The sequence below is a fragment of the Chanodichthys erythropterus genome, chromosome 8, assembly GCF_024489055.1.
Source record: "Chanodichthys erythropterus isolate Z2021 chromosome 8, ASM2448905v1, whole genome shotgun sequence".
NCBI classification, from domain to species: Eukaryota; Metazoa; Chordata; class Actinopteri; order Cypriniformes; family Xenocyprididae; genus Chanodichthys; species Chanodichthys erythropterus.
Window position 1 is genome coordinate 21,258,607 of NC_090228.1, and position 16,054 is coordinate 21,274,660.

General features: G+C 36.5%; 1 protein-coding gene across 1 annotated transcript in view; it reads right to left on the reverse strand.

Moving 5' to 3' along the window:
* Nucleotides 1–15,351, reverse strand: part of itih2 (inter-alpha-trypsin inhibitor heavy chain 2) — a 22,197-nt gene extending 6,846 nt beyond the window's left edge. The window contains exons 1-15 of the mRNA XM_067392287.1: nt 15,163–15,351; nt 15,004–15,045; nt 14,227–14,265; nt 12,382–12,554; nt 12,202–12,306; nt 10,514–10,676; nt 10,128–10,364; nt 9,798–9,914; nt 9,193–9,361; nt 6,403–6,528; nt 6,131–6,312; nt 3,608–3,793; nt 3,382–3,521; nt 1,231–1,409; nt 960–1,097 (exon numbers count right to left, since the gene is read on the reverse strand). Coding sequence (XP_067248388.1) covers nt 960–1,097; nt 1,231–1,409; nt 3,382–3,521; nt 3,608–3,793; nt 6,131–6,312; nt 6,403–6,528; nt 9,193–9,361; nt 9,798–9,914; nt 10,128–10,364; nt 10,514–10,676; nt 12,202–12,306; nt 12,382–12,554; nt 14,227–14,265; nt 15,004–15,045; nt 15,163–15,252 — 2,086 coding nt within the window. The 5' untranslated portion in view covers nt 15,253–15,351. The remainder of the gene's footprint in view (nt 1–959; nt 1,098–1,230; nt 1,410–3,381; nt 3,522–3,607; nt 3,794–6,130; nt 6,313–6,402; nt 6,529–9,192; nt 9,362–9,797; nt 9,915–10,127; nt 10,365–10,513; nt 10,677–12,201; nt 12,307–12,381; nt 12,555–14,226; nt 14,266–15,003; nt 15,046–15,162) is intronic.
* Between the last annotated feature and the right edge of the window lie 703 nt (nt 15,352–16,054).

A 16,054-nucleotide genomic window follows, 5' to 3' on the forward strand; every position in this document is an offset into this window, starting at 1 on the left:
TGGCCGCAGTGTGAAAAGACTTAATGGAACACTCCACTTTTTTTGAAAATAGGCTAATTTTCCAACTCCCCTAGAGTTAAACAGTTGAGTTTTACCGTTTTCGATTCCATTCAGCTGATCTCCGGGTCTGGCGGTACCATTTTTAGCATAGCTTAGCATAGTACATTGAATCTGATTAGACCATTAGCATCTCGCTTAAACAAAGAGTTTCGATATTTTTCCTATTTAAAACTTGACTCTTCTGTAGTTACACTGTGTACTAAGACCGACGGAAAATGAAAAGTTGCGATTTTCTAGGCCGATATGGCTAGGAACTATACTCTCATTCCTACGTAATAATCAAGGAACTTTGCTGCCGTACCATGCAGCACGATGTAACTACAGAAGAGTCAAGTTTTAAATAGGAAAAATATTGAAACTCTTTGGTCATTTTTGAGCAAGATGCTTTTGGTCTCATCAGATTCAATGAACTATGCTAAGCTATGCTAAAAGTGGTACCGCCAGACCCAGAGATCGGCTGAATGGATTCGAAAACGGTAAAACTCAACTGTTTAACTCTAAGGGAGTTGGAAAATGAGCCTATTTTCAAAAAAAAAAAAGTGGAGTGTTCCTTTAAAAGGACTTTGATTTGCATTTGTAAGAGTTTTCCTTTCAGACGCAAAATAAATAAATAAGGTTTACGGTAGTCGATTTACTGGTATTTGGCCATTTTTAATTGCTGAAAAAAAGCATGTCTAAACCCATTTTGCGCTGCTCTTGGTAGATTGCATTGGTCATTATGGAAATGATCCAGCTGTGTCTGTGTTCTTTAATGTGTGCATTGTCAGTAGATCCCCCGCTGAACATTCCTGTCCCATCTGTGCTTTTATGGGATTGCGGTCCCATGCTAATTTGCCCAATTTAGTAAATCTGGCCCCAAGTGTGAAAACACCCTAAATATCATTTGACTGCTGCATTACCAATAATGACGTGATTAGGAATAATTTCATGTGTTCCAGTTGCTTCTCCAAGAGTTGGAGCAGGTGTAGGCAGAACCCAAGGAGGCTTTTGATAAACTAACTGTCGCACTGGAACTGATCCAGATGAAGAAGCAGTGGCTGAGAAAAGAATAAGAGAGAAATAATCTCTATAATAATAAATAGAACAAAAAATTATTCTCCATACTCTATTTAATAATGCATTTTGCAATATGGATATTATATTTCAAGAAAAACCATTTGGATTCGATACCTGAACAGCAGCCGTGTTTGGAGTCTTTGGGTGAGTCTGCGATCAGTCGTTCAGCCCTCCCCTGGTCTTGACCCTCCACCAGCATGGCAGTGAGAGGGGTCACAAACTGATGCTCCAGAGACAGGGCCACGATCCGCTGAGTGATCTTACGCTTCTTGTTTGCAGTAGAAGCTAGAGAGCTACATGACAAGAATTCCACAGAGGCAACGATGAGAACGATGGACCCTTCTCACAGACTGATGATGCATTTCCACTGTTATAAACATTGTTAATATAGTAAAAAAAGATTATACATTTATAACACTATTCTTGGTGTTTTCTTACCTCTGCATTAAAGGGTTAGTTCACCCAAAAACTAAAATTCTGTCATTTATTACTCACCATCATGTCGTTCCACATCCGTAAGACCTTCGTTGAACTTCGGAACACAAATTAAGATATTTTTGTTGAAATCCGATGACACAGTGAGGCCTCCACAGCCAGCAATGTCATTTCCTCTCTCAAGATTCATTAAGGTACTAAAAATATATTTAAATCAGTTCATGTGAGTACAGTGGTTCAATATTAATATTATAAAGCGACAAGAATATTTTTGGTGCACCAAAAAAAAACAAAATAACGACTTATATAGTAATGGCTGATTTCAAAACAATGCTTCATGAAGCTTCGGAGCATAATGAATCAGCGTACCGAATCATGAGTCGGATCGCGTGTCAAACCACCAAACTGCTGAAATCACGTGACTTTGGTGCTCCGAACAGCTGATTCGATACACTGATTCATTATGCTCCGAAGCTTCCTGAAGCAGTGTTTTGAAATCAGCCATCACTAAATAAGTCGTTATTTCGTTTTTGGCGCACCAAAAATATTCTCGTCGCTTTATAATATTAATATTGAACCACTGTAGTCACATGAACTGATTTAAATATGTTTTTAGTACCTTTATGGATCTTGAGAGAGGAAATGTCATTGCTCCCTATGCAGGCCTCACGGAGCCGTCGGATTTCAACAAAAATATTAACGAAGGTCTTAAGGTTGTGTTACACACCTGTCTTACACACCTGTAAGACCTCCGTTCATCTTCAGAACACAGTTTAAGATATTTTAGATTTAGTCCGAGATTTTTCTGTCCCTCCATTGTGAATTTATGTACGGTAGACTGTCTATGTCCAGAAAGGTAATAAAAACATCATCAAAGTAGTCCATGTGACATCAGTTGGTTAGTTAGAAGTTTTTGAAGCATCTAAAATACATTTTAGTCCAAAAATAACAAAAACTACAACTTTATTCAGCATTGTATTCTTTTCTGGAATCCTTTCCATTGAATTGATTCCATTGAATTGATTCCATTGAATCCTTTCATCTGTCGGTGTTGGTAATGCACTTTTACGTCGTTGTTTTTGGCGATTAGGACATCTGCGACATGCACACTTACGCACCATTTAAAAAAATATAGCAATACCAAAATACAAACAATGTAGAATAGCTTGAATACAGCGTGCGTCTCCCTCAGACTGTAAACGAAGCTCGGGCGCACCGGATAACACGTCAGCAGCGTCACTGCGGAGTCGTGAACGCGGATGACCCGGAAAAGAATACAATGCTGAATAAATTCGTAGTTTTTGTTATTTTTGGACCAAAATGTATTTTTGATGCTTCAAAAACTTCTAACTAACCCACTGATGTCACATGGTCTACTTTGATGATGTTTTTATTACCTTTCTGGACATGGACAGTCTACTGTACATACATTTTCAATGGAGGGACAGTCTTACGGGTTTGGAACGACATGAGTCATTAATGACATAATTTTCATTTTTGGGTGCACTAACCCTTTAAGTACATTAAAAATGTGTACTTTTACTCAAGTAAATTTGACAATGATTGCTCATACTTTCAATTGTTTAATATTGTATTAGGGTTTCTGTATTTTTACTCAAGTACTTGATTTGTTTACTTCATCCACCACGGTTCTCTTATACTTATCATTTTGTTTAATTTCCTGTTTTGATCCATGAGAAACACATTAAATGAGTCTTCATCTAAAATGAATCTACCAAAAATGATTTATATTAGAAATTTTACATATAGATGGCCTCAAATCTAACAAAGCTCCTCCTGAAGTGAACACAGGTTTGTTGTTTCTCTCACCGTTCGGCCAATAGCTGATTGACAGTAATGTAGGCCCACATCTGCCGAGCAAAGCCGTTGAAGGAATGTTGATGTGTACTGAGCACAGAGTCCAACTCCTGAATATACGCCTCAGTCTGAATGTTCATGTCCATGTTGGCCTAGAGAAGAAAAACATCATTACTAAAGAATGCATGAAAAGCGAATTTTAAAATTTGAACTGAGACAAACATGACGTGTGGCTCACAGCAGAAGCGGTGGTGAAGCTTTGCAGCGTGGTGAGGTCTGATGGTTGGAGTTTACCAGCCACTATCAGCTCAGAACCACTGAAGAACTTGTCAAAACGATTCTGAGTGACGTTATTCACGGTGTTCTCAGGAAAATGAATGGTGATGGTCCTCAGGAGAGGAGAGGAGACCTGACTGTAGAATGCCTGGAGAGAAAGAAAAAACGAGTGAACAAAAAAAAAGACTTTTTCAAAGCTCAAAAAAAGTTTTCAGATATTCCAGAGCAATACAAATAGACTTAAATGAGATAACTGTTAACATATTGTGAGAATATAGAGCTATAAAATGAGTTTGGATATCTCAGATAATTTGGAATTATTCAAAATCTTTTTTTATTGCAGACATTTTATTAAAGGTGTTTTCAAACTGGAGTTCATGGAAAATCTGAGTTTTTACAAACTAAAATGTTGATTAAATATGTTTATTGCAATATATTTGATATTAATAATGTCTCATTCTGCTTTGAAAACCATGCGATTAATCATTTTCAATTAATATAATTATTTTATTATATTGGCTGACCTAGTTTGCAATAGTAAGACATAAAAAAATATTTTTGTCTTTTTTTATATCACTTAATATATAAAGACATTATATTTAGGCTATATGTATATATATATATATATATATATATATATATATATATATATATATATATATACACACAGTGGGTACGGAAAGTATTCAGACCTCCTTAAATTTTTCACTCTTTGTTATATTGTTGACATTTTTGCACATTTTTAGGTCTCTCCAGAGATGCTCAATTGGGTTTAAGTCAGGGCTCTGGCTGGGCCATTCAAGAACAGTCACGGAGTTGTTGTGAAGCCACTCCGTCGTTATTTTAGCTGTGTGCTTAGGGTCATTATCTTGTTGGAAGGTAAACCTCTGACCCAGTCTGAGGTCCTGAGCACTCTGGAGAAGGTTTTCGTCCAGGATATCCCTGTACTTGGCCGCATTCATCTTTCCCTCGATTGCAACCAGTCGTCCTGTCCCTGCAGCTGAAAAACACCCCCACATGATGCTGCCACCACCATGCTTCACTGTTAGGACTGTATTGGACAGATGATGAGCAGTGCCTGGTTTTCTCCACACATACCGCTTAGAATTAAGGCCAAAAAGTTCTACCTTTGTCTCATCAGACCAGAGAATCTTATTTCTCAGCATCTTGGCAAACTCCACGCGGGCTTTCGTGTGTCTTGCACTGAGGAGAGGCTTCCGTCGGGCCACTTTGCCATAAAGCCCCGACTGGTGGAGGGCTGCAGAGATGTTTGACTTTCTACAACTTTCTCCCATCTCCCGACTGCATCTCTGGAGCTCAGCCACAGTGATCTTTGGGTACTTCTTTACCTCCCTCACCAAGGCTCTTCTCCCCTGATAGCTCAGTTTGGTCGGACGGCCAGCTCTAGGATGGGTTCTGATCGTCCCAAACATCTTCCATTTAAGGATTATGGAGGCCACTGTGCTCTTAGGAACCGTAAGTGCAGCAGAATTTTTTTTGTAACCTTGGCCAGATCTGTGCCTTGCCACAATTCTGTCTCTGAGCTCTTCAGGCAGTTCCTTTGACCTCATGATTCTCATTTGCTCTGACATGCACTGTGAGCTGTAAGGTCTTATATAACCAGGTGTGTGGCTTTCCTAATCAAGTCCAATCAGTATAATCAAACACAGCTGGACTCAAATGAATGTGTAGAACCATCTCAAGGATGATCAGAAGAAATGGACAGCACCTGAGTTAAATATATGAGTGTCACAGCAAAGGGTCTGAATACTTAGGACCATGTGATATTTCAGTTTTTCTTTTTTAATAAATCTGCAAAAATGTCAACAATTCTGTGTTTTTCTGCCAATATGGGGTGCTGTGTGTACATGGAGGAGGAAAAAAAAAATGAACTTAAATGATTTTAGAGAAATATATATAAGAAAAATTTACATATATATAAAATATTGTTATAATATGATTAATTTTTTTCTAACAGTATAAATGTGTCTATAAATAAATATAAATAATATGAAAATGTTGTACAATGTAGCACAATAATAGACAATCAGAATATATTTGATGTTTAATGTATAGTTATGTATAGCAGGAATTTAAACCAATGAGATTTTGCTGTGGGCGGATTAGCAAGTGCAAAACTCCAGAAATAGAATAGGTCCTGTCGCAGTTAGGAAAAAAATGGGTCTTCTGAACTTACAATGGCCATGCATGCACATGTCCGTTAAGTCCACAAGACTTAACAGATCCATTTGTCATTTTAGGTTTCAGAAGGGTACTCGCGAGCACCCCCTTTGCGGAGGATATGTGCCTTCGATGCACATTTTTGCAGACCCTGCACTGAAGTGAACGGCGCAGAAAACTTCTACCCGACAGTCAAAGCGGCATTACCTTACGAAAGTATGGACTCGGAGAAGGATAGCGAGGGCTTAGGGTTCCATTTGGGACAGGGACATGGGATTTATCATGACACTATGTCAAACTGAACCTTTAACTGCTCTGCAGCATCATGATTGGCATAAATCCTCTGGGCAACGCCCCTGTTGTCCATGGCAATTCGCTCCAGGAAGTCGAAGTCAACATCAAAGCCAATACCAAGAGAGAACAGGGAAAAATCCTCCCTCATCACGCGTTTCACGTTTTTCTGAATAGTGCTCAGCTTTATTTCTCCTAAACAAGACGTGAAGAGAGAAACAGTAGATCACTTGAGGACTACAGGAAACTCCAGGTAATAAGGGTGGACATATTAATTATTCTTACCCACTGTTGGGTCTCCATCTGATACCAGGATGATCATAGAGACAGAACGAGGGTCGATCAGTCCCTGATTGGACGCTCTCACCAGCATCTGCACTGCTCTCAGTAAAGCTTCGTTGATGTTCGTGCCTGGGGTCAAATGTTACGTGGATCAATGACTAATGTTTAGGAAATGTTTCAATAACTCCAAAAAATCATGTATTGCAACCATCTATTACATTTGCAACCCTTGCATTACGTTCTTGGGGAGTATCACGCACTCTTTTAGAATCAATACTTTTTTAAGTTAATGTCTATTTTATTAAAATTTTTGTACATGTTTTTTAATAGTTTTAGTTTAAAGGGTTTGTTCACCCAAAAATGAAATTTCTGTCATTTATTACTCACCCTCATGTCATTCCAAACCCGTGAGACCTTCATTCATCTTCGGAGCACAAATTAAGTTATTTTTGACAAAATCTGAGGGTTTCTGAACCACACATAGGCATTAACGTCATTGCCCCCTTTGAGGTCCAGAAAGGCACTAAAGACATTAAAATATTGGAGTAATGGGGAAAGCAAGGCATGTGTTGAATGTGAAAGCACTTTATATTTTGTATTGCTCACTTGTCTTGCCGTACTTGAATTATTGTGTTGAAGTGTGGGGCAACACCTACAAAACCACCTTACAAACATTAAGCACAATACAGAAAAGAGCAATTAGGATAGTAAATAAGGTAGGATATTATGAACATACCAATTTACTGTTTTTAAAATTACATACTTTTAAGTTTAAAGATATTGTGGAATTTAAGACCGCACAAGTAATCTATAAAGCAAAAAATAAACAGCTGCCTGAAAACTTACAACAACTGTTTATGGAGAGAGAGGGGGGTTATAATTTGAGAGGGGCTTTAAATTTGAAACAGCATATGCTCGAACAAAGCTCAAAAGTATGTGCATTTCAATTTGTGGGGTGATCTTGTGGAATAGTTTGAATAATTATATCAAGGAAAGTGTAAATATCTTGCAATTTAAAAAAAGGTATAAGACATTTATTTTTGATAAGTACAGTGAGATAACTTAGCTGTTGTCAATGTTGCATGAATTTTGTTTTGGTTTGTTCTTCCTTATATTAATTGTTACATGTGGTAGGTTGGTATTTTTGTGTTAGTTAAAATGATATGTTGGATTTATCTGGTTTAATTGGGATTTAGATTTGAAGTACTGGGGTAGGATTTAATAAGCCTATGGCTTCTACCTATCCCTTTTCGAACAGGTTGAGTACTATGTTGAAAAATTGTGTTTATTACGTTATTGATTATTTACTTATTATTTTTTTTTCTTTTTCTTTTTTCTTTTAAAAAACTTGAGTTCGAAATAAAGATTACAGATATTACAGATATATTAAAATAGTCCACGTGACTGCAGTGGTTCAACCTTAATGTTATGAAGTGACGAGAATACTTTTTTTGTGCAAAAACAAAACAAAAATAACGACTTTATTCAATAATTTCTTCTCTCCCCTGTCATTCTCCTATGCAGTTGACGTAGTGAACACCGTGCAGCACTTCCGTGTTCTACGTCAGAACGGTGGCTCATTATTGACTCATCAGCCAATACAGATCCGGCATCAGTCGGACGTAAACACGGAAGCGCTGCACTGCGTTCACTACATCAACGGTGTAGGAGAATGACAGGGGAAAGAAGAATTGTTGAATAAAGTTGTTATTTTTGTTTTTGCACATAAAAAATATTTTATATTGCTTCATAACATTAAGGTTGAACCACTGCAGTCACATGGAATATTTTAACGATGTCTTTACTACCTTTCTGGACCTCAAAAGAAATTTGTGTTCTGAAGATGAACAAAGGTCTTACGGATTTGTGACGATATGAGGATGAGTACTTAATGACAGAAATTTCATTTTTGGGTGAAACCCTTTAAAGGGTTAGTTCACCCAAAAATGAAAATAATGTAATTTATTACTCACCCTCGTGTCGTTCTACACCCATAAAACCTTCATTCATCTTCAGAACACAAATTAAGATGTTTTTGATTAAATCCGATGGCTCAGCGAGGCCTGCATAGGGAGCAAAGACTTCCTCTCTCAAGATCCATAAAGGTACTAAAAACTTAGTATCAGTTCATGTGAGTTCAGTGGTTCAACCTTAATATTATAAAGCGGCGAGAATATTTTTTGTGCACCAAAAAAACAAATAAAAAAGACTTATTAACAATATCTAGTGATGGTCGATTTCAAAACACTGCTTAAGAGCGTTATGAATCTTTTGAGTCGAATTAGTGATTTGGATCATGTATCAAACCGCCAAACTGCTGAAATCACGTTACTTTGGCGCTCCGATTCACTGATTCGATTCGTAAAGCTCTGAAGCTTCATGAAGCAGTGTTATGAAATCATCCATCACTAGATATTGTTAAAAAGTCGCTATTTTGTTTTTTTGCCGCACAAAAAATTCTCATCGCTTAGAACCAATGTACTCACATGAACCGATTTAAATATGTTTTTAGTACCTTTATGGATCTTGAGAGAGGAAGTACCATTGCTATCTATGTAGGCCTCGCTGAGCCATAGGATTTCATCAAAAATATCTTAATTTGTGAACTTGATAAATGAAAGTCTTATGGGTGTAGAACGACATGAGGGTGAGTAATTAATGATATTATTTTCATTTTTGGGTGAACTAACCATTTAAGATAAGGTCAAATTATCTGATATTTAAGGAGACTAAAGTTTTTCAGATTATAAGCAGTGAAGCAGAACAGAAACTCCAACGGAAAGTCTCTCTCACCTCCATTGGGTTTGATGCTTTGGATGTACTTCTTAGCTTCGTCCACCTGGATGGAGGAAGCTTGGACCAGATCTTCACTCCAGCAACGGACATTGTGATTGAAATCTATGATGCTGAAGTAGTCGTCCATTGACAGATCCTCCAGAATAGCCTTCATCGCCTCCACTGTCTACAAAACAAAAATGGCCATTAGGTATTTTTCACTCTCGCTCATTAAGAATAATGCATACAATAATGGCATACAACTCTAAACAAATTTAGGTACTCAAAAAAAAAAAAAAAAAAAAAAATCTCATTCAATAAATAAAAAGCTCTGATTAATAGTGCACTAAAAGAATGAAAATTAGTTTTAACAAAGCAAATAGAGTCTAATTTAATTTCATGATCACTTTAAATAGGCACCCTACAATTCACTTGATGACCACATGGTGGCAACATGGGAGTTTTTCAATACAATTAAAAATGCAGTGCTTCCACAAGAAGGCGCATCCATACTGAGAATTATTCTGTAATGGATCATCACACACCATATTTAACAAAAACCATATACTGATGATATATTACATGATATATCTCCTGATATCTGCAGGTAAACACATCCATACCTGTTTCATCTTCAGCCCCCACATGCTTCCACTCACATCAATAACAAAAACTATATTTTTCGAAAGAGGTGTGAGGTCAGATGGAGCGAAGAAGTGAATGAAATGACCATCAGACACCTGAGAGATAGAAAATAGACTGCATCAGCAATGGCACCTAATGAAGTAAAGCATACATACTGTTTTTCACTCATGTTCATTCATTCATTCATTCCTTTATATAACCAGATCAAAAGCTCATTGAGATAAAAAAAAAACTCCTTTACAAGCAACTGGTGGAATTGTGCTTGTGTATGTCAACTATTAGGTGTAAAAATGAATGTAGATCCAAACCTGAAGTTCTCCAGCATTGCTCTCTCTCTCCACATCATATTTCACAGTGAACACGCCATCCACTGCACTTTCTGTGCAGTTTTCACACTTTCGCTGCTGCTGCAGAGTTGGTTTGAACACAACGTGGGCTTTTTCTTTCGTGTGGGTGATTTTAGTTATATCTGAAAATTGCTCTCCCAGTGTGTTAGGGGCCGTGACAAACTTGATACCTTTAGGCTCAAATATATACACGTCAACCTGAGGACATACAAACATCCACAAAAACACATCACATCACACTGGTCAGTTCATGATACAACTTCTATATATGCATGTGTGTGTGTGTGTGTGTGTGTGTGTGTGTGTGTGTGTGTGTGTGTGTGTGTGTGTGTGTGTGTGTGACTGACCTGCAGTAGTGGAACCAGGCGTCCAGGTTGGATGTGTAAAGTATGCTGGTATTCGCCCAGTTTTCTCTGCATCATTTCCTGATAGTGTAGCTCAAACTCCACTTTGCTGCCTGGAGGAACATGCACCTCTGTCCTAAAGGTCTCCATTGCTTGAGAGTTAGTCCTGAGAGACAAAAAGATATATTTTATATAAATATATAATATAGTTATTATAAAATAACTATATATAAATATATAATATAAAATGGAATATACAATAAATACTGCATATATATATATATATATGTAGTGCACAGCATAAATGAGTACACCCCCTGTGAACAAATACAAAAGATGTATTTTCTTTATGATCACTAATACAATTTGAGGAAAGATGGCAATACTAAAATGTATTAAACATATACATAATAAAAGCTGAAAAAATATATGTCACTAATAGCCATAAAATAAGTAAATTAGCCAATATTGTTTCAATTAAGGATTGCAAAAATGAGCACACCCTAGATTTAATTCAACAAATTAGTATGCCCTCCATAATTTTGAATATACTGCTCTGACCCTTCTTGGCACGGAGTGTACAAGTTCATGACAAATGGTCACATCTGTCCTGTTTAACTCCTGGATGATGAGCTCCTTAAATGCCCTGATCTTTAATGGGGAAGTGTTGCTCAACTCATTTCTACAGAATCCCCACAGGTGCTCAAGAGTGTTAAGATTGAGTGCAATACATGTCCACAGAAGGTTTTTCACCTTTGGAGAATGCATATCCTCATTGTCATGTTGAAAAAATTCACAACAATGCAGGGAATGAGGAAAGGATAACATCTTCTGTTTCAAGTTTGTGTATTAAATTACACAGTGGTGTGTGTATTCATGACAGTATTGATAAAGCACAAATTCCTCACACCTTCAGCACTCATACATCCCTATATAAGAGCTTTACTACCACTGAACTTTACTGTGGGAACCAGGCACTTCTCACTGTACTCCTCCTCTAGCAACACCAGAACATTTTGGATGCTGTTAGATCCAAAATAATTTATTTAGTCTCATGAGACCAGAGCATTGATTCCCAGAATCTATATTTTGTAAATATAGGCTTTGGAAATGGCTAACTGACTTTATTGTGCTTTGGCTACAGTAGGAAGTTCCAGTGAGAACAACAACCATGCATGTCATTTCTGCAGGCTGCATCTTACTCTGTGAGATAAACAGTCACTCTTTTCATAGCTTTTGCTGGCTCTGAGACACTCGCTTGGTATTTCTCCTGCTCTTTGTCTAGCAAAAAAATCCCTCATCACTAAATGAAAGCTTAAAATGAAGGCCTGATTATTTCAACATACTTACCTGTTGATCAAACATTGCCTTAAACTTACACCAGAACATTTTATTTCATTTTATTTAGTAACTTTCAGGAGGGTGTATTCATTTTTGCTACACAACATTTTATCACCTTGACAAGAAAATCTTATTTTCCTGAATAATTTTGACATGCTTTTTTGGTAACTGATTAAGCAGACTTGCTGGAACATTATATCTCTAAAAAACCCTAACATTTCTTCTAAGAGGGGGTGTACTCATTTATGCTGTGCACTGTATACATATATTATACATGCACATTTTAATATGTGGCCAATACAGTAAAAACTTCAGTATTGCAGCATGAATAGACTGATGCTAAGCTGTACCTGACGATGCCGGCTGCTTTTCCACGAGCTCTTGCTTGAGCATATAGGTTTCGTGCCACTGTCTTCTCCATCACTGAGCCGACGAATGTGATCCCATTGACATTCCTGAAAAGCAGCTACCTGTCATCCAAGAATTTCATGTGTTTTTATGTGTACGTGTGTCTGTGTTAATGCTCTCACATGGTGAAGTTGTTAATGAAGGCCCGTTTGGGGATCTGCACGTTGAAGCCGATGCTCTGGGCCTTTGCGCCTGAGTTGACCACAGAGCTCTTGACTGTGGTGTGAGCGAACCGTGACGTGATTCTGCTCTCCACCTTATAGCTCTTAACTGTGATGTCACTGCCCTGAATCGCCTGCATACAAACACAAACAGAGCGCAATACATAAATCAAACTATTAACATTAAATAAAAGGAACTGTCTGGCAACCATTTGAGTACCTTAGAAACATCTTAGTTTGTCTTGATGAAATTTCCTTTTCTATTTTGAAATGCTATTTTTGTGACATTTTAGGCTTGTGTAAAAGTAGTGAATTGCCTACCATAGACTATTTGATAGATTGAACTGGATTAAATATTTTGACTTATCCAATCCAAATCTCACCCGTAACGCAGCCTGCAATATAATCATGCACTGTTCGTTGTTGTCCAGAGGACCCCCCGACTGAGTGTTTCTCCGAAGTTTTTTTTTTTCTCCATTTTTGTCACGTGATGGAGTTTGGGTTCCTTGCCACTATCGCCTCTGGCTTGCTTAGTTGGGGACACTTGATATTCAACAATGTTTTTGATTTGCCTGTATTGACACCATTGTATGTGAACTGAACTGGGCAGTGTTTCCCAAAAGCATTGTAAGCTTAAGTTGATTGTAGCTCAATTGAAACCGATCGATAGATAGATAGATAGATAGATAGATAGATAGATAGATAGATAGATAGATAGATAGATAGATAGATAGATAGATAGATAGATAGATAGATAGATAGATAGATAGATAGATAGATAGATAGATAGATAGATAGATAGATAGATATTTGAGTTTCCTCAACTTGTTTTTGTAGGAGATTTGAGTTTCCTCAACTTGTTTTTGTAGGAGATTTGAGTTTCCTCAACTTGTTTTTGTAGGAGATTTGAGTTTCCTCAACTTGTTTTTGTAGGAGATTTGAGTTTCCTCAACTTGTTTTTGTAGGAGATTTGAGTTTCCTCAACTTGTTTTTTGTAGGAGATTTGAGTTTCCTCAACTTGTTTTTGTAGGAGATTTGAGTTTCCTCAACTTGTTTTTGTAGGAGATTTGAGTTTCCTCAACTTGTTTTTGTAGGAGATTTGAGTTTCCTCAACTTGTTTTTGTAGGAGATTTGAGTTTCCTCAACTTGTTTTTGTAGGAGATTTGAGTTTCCTCAACTTGTTTTTGTAGGAGATTTGAGTTTCCTCAACTTGTTTTTGTAGGAGATTTGAGTTTCCTCAACTTGTTTTTGTAGGAGATTTGAGTTTTCTCAGCTTGTTTTTGTAGGAGATTTGAGTTTCCTCAACTTGTTTTTGTAGGAGATTTGAGTTTCCTCAACTTGTTTTTGTAGGAGATTTGAGTTTCCTCAACTTGTTTTTGTAGGAGATTTGAGTTTCCTCAACTTGTTTTTGTAGGAGATTTGAGTTTCCTCAACTTGTTTTTGTAGGAGATTTGAGTTTCCTCAACTTGTTTTTGTAGGAGATTTGAGTTTCCTCAACTTGTTTTTGTAGGAGATTTGAGTTTTCTCAACTTTTTTGTAGGAGATTTGAGTTTTCTCAACTTGTTTTTGTAGGAGATTTGAGTTTTCTCAACTAGTAATTAATTACTTTTTCAGATTAACTTGAACCAACACTGATAGAAACTAAAGTAATAATATATATAGGAACTTAGAAACTAAAACTAATCTGGAGAATAAATGTCTCTTGCTGAAGTAGAACAGAAGCAGAGGGGAAGTCAATAACCGTAGTGTCTTTGAACAAATCGATTAGTAGATAAGATTAAAGTGGAACAACAAGAGCATGATTACCTCAAAATTCTCTTCTTCTCCACTGGTCAAAACGTTTCTCTACACACAAAAAAAGAAAGAAAAATGGGAGCATGTTGTATAAATGTATTAAAAAACTAAACAAAAACAATTTACAGTATTTCAATTATGATACGTCGATAAAACTGTAAATTTAACTCCTATGTTACCAGGTTTAAAAACATGATCCGTTTACTGTCTGTTTTGTTTCACATGAAAAGATTATGTTACATTTCCAGGAACTTTCCAAAATAGACTATAAAAAAATACAATCTCAAATCTTTTTTTTTCCCCCAACAAATGGTCAATGAACCGAAGAGATTAAAATAAAATAAAAAAGAATGTTAATTGTCAGCCTCAGGAGGTCATTCATTTATGTAACTATATAATTATATATTATATAGTATATATTTTTATATAAATTTATATTACCTTTGCAATTTTTGCAACCATGTTACTGACAATTGGGGCATGTGCAAATGTAAATATATATCATTGAATTAATTTTCATTATATTTTTTACATTTTCCAAAAAAAATCTAATTTTAAAAAATATATTAAAAAGAAACAATAACAACAGTTGCATGACATCTGACACAGCCGCATGGATTGGTGGACTTACACCTGACTCTTTGATCAATGGTAATCAATGAAGGCCTCAATGACACTGTCATTACATTAAAACATCTCAAAAACTGCTTGAAAGTATTTTTTTTTTTTGTATAGAATCCTCCTTTTAACATTTCCAATTTCAGATTGAAGCTTAATATGAAAACTTACCCTATATCTCCCAGACTTGTGGTACTGATCCAAAGGACCTGACTAACAAAATAACACAATATAGCTTTTTTAATTTAGATACACATTCGATCAATTGACATAAACATGCATACAAATAAATTTGCCTCTTTTTCTCGCACTTTTCTATTTTTGTCTTACCATTTCACTTTCCCACTCCCCATCGATGATAAACTCGAAAGCCCAGCTCTGAGAAAAGAGCAGGATGCACAGAAGAACTGGAGTCTTCATGGAGCCAGAGAAAAGTCCTCTTAACACGCAACAAAACGACCAGCACAACCCATACACATACACACACTGACTGAGGCTCAATGATCAGCCTCTGCAGACTCTGAGACCTCTGAGCCTCGTCAATATTTGTTGTGCCCCGCATAGCCAAAAAACGGAGGCAGAAACCTTTGAAACCTGACCAGCAGATGAACAAACACAATACCTGGAATGGAATGACACATATCACACCCTTTTGTTCATATGTTGAACAAATCATTAACATACAATTTTTTATTTAAATGTAAAAATAAATATTGTGTGTGTACAGTGAAAAAAATTGTGTATGTAATCAATGACAAAATTATGAATGAATATGTGCATTTTATTTAATGATTAAATCAATCAATCAATCAATAGTCTTTAAAATAAAGGATTTTTTTTTTTTTTATTTATTTATGCTGAAAGATGACCAGGATATGTTTTTGTGAGAGTGACCCCATGAATGCATTAGATAAAAAAAGATCAAAGTCATATAGATACATTCAAGGGTTAATTGGTTAATATTACCCAGAATATTGCCCAATCACCTGCCCCAGCAATTCTGTGGCTGGTCTGAGCAAAAGGTTATTCCCTTATTTGCACCAGGAAACAAATAAGAGAAATAAGAGAAGCTTCTTAAAACATTATAATAAAGTGATGTAACTTTTTTATTGTAATACATTGCATTTGTTGCTGAATACACGCTTTTATGTCATTATCTGGATGCCCACAAATATTTAGGCTATTGGTATGTGCGTTCCGCTGTGTTTTGCTCATTTGTCAT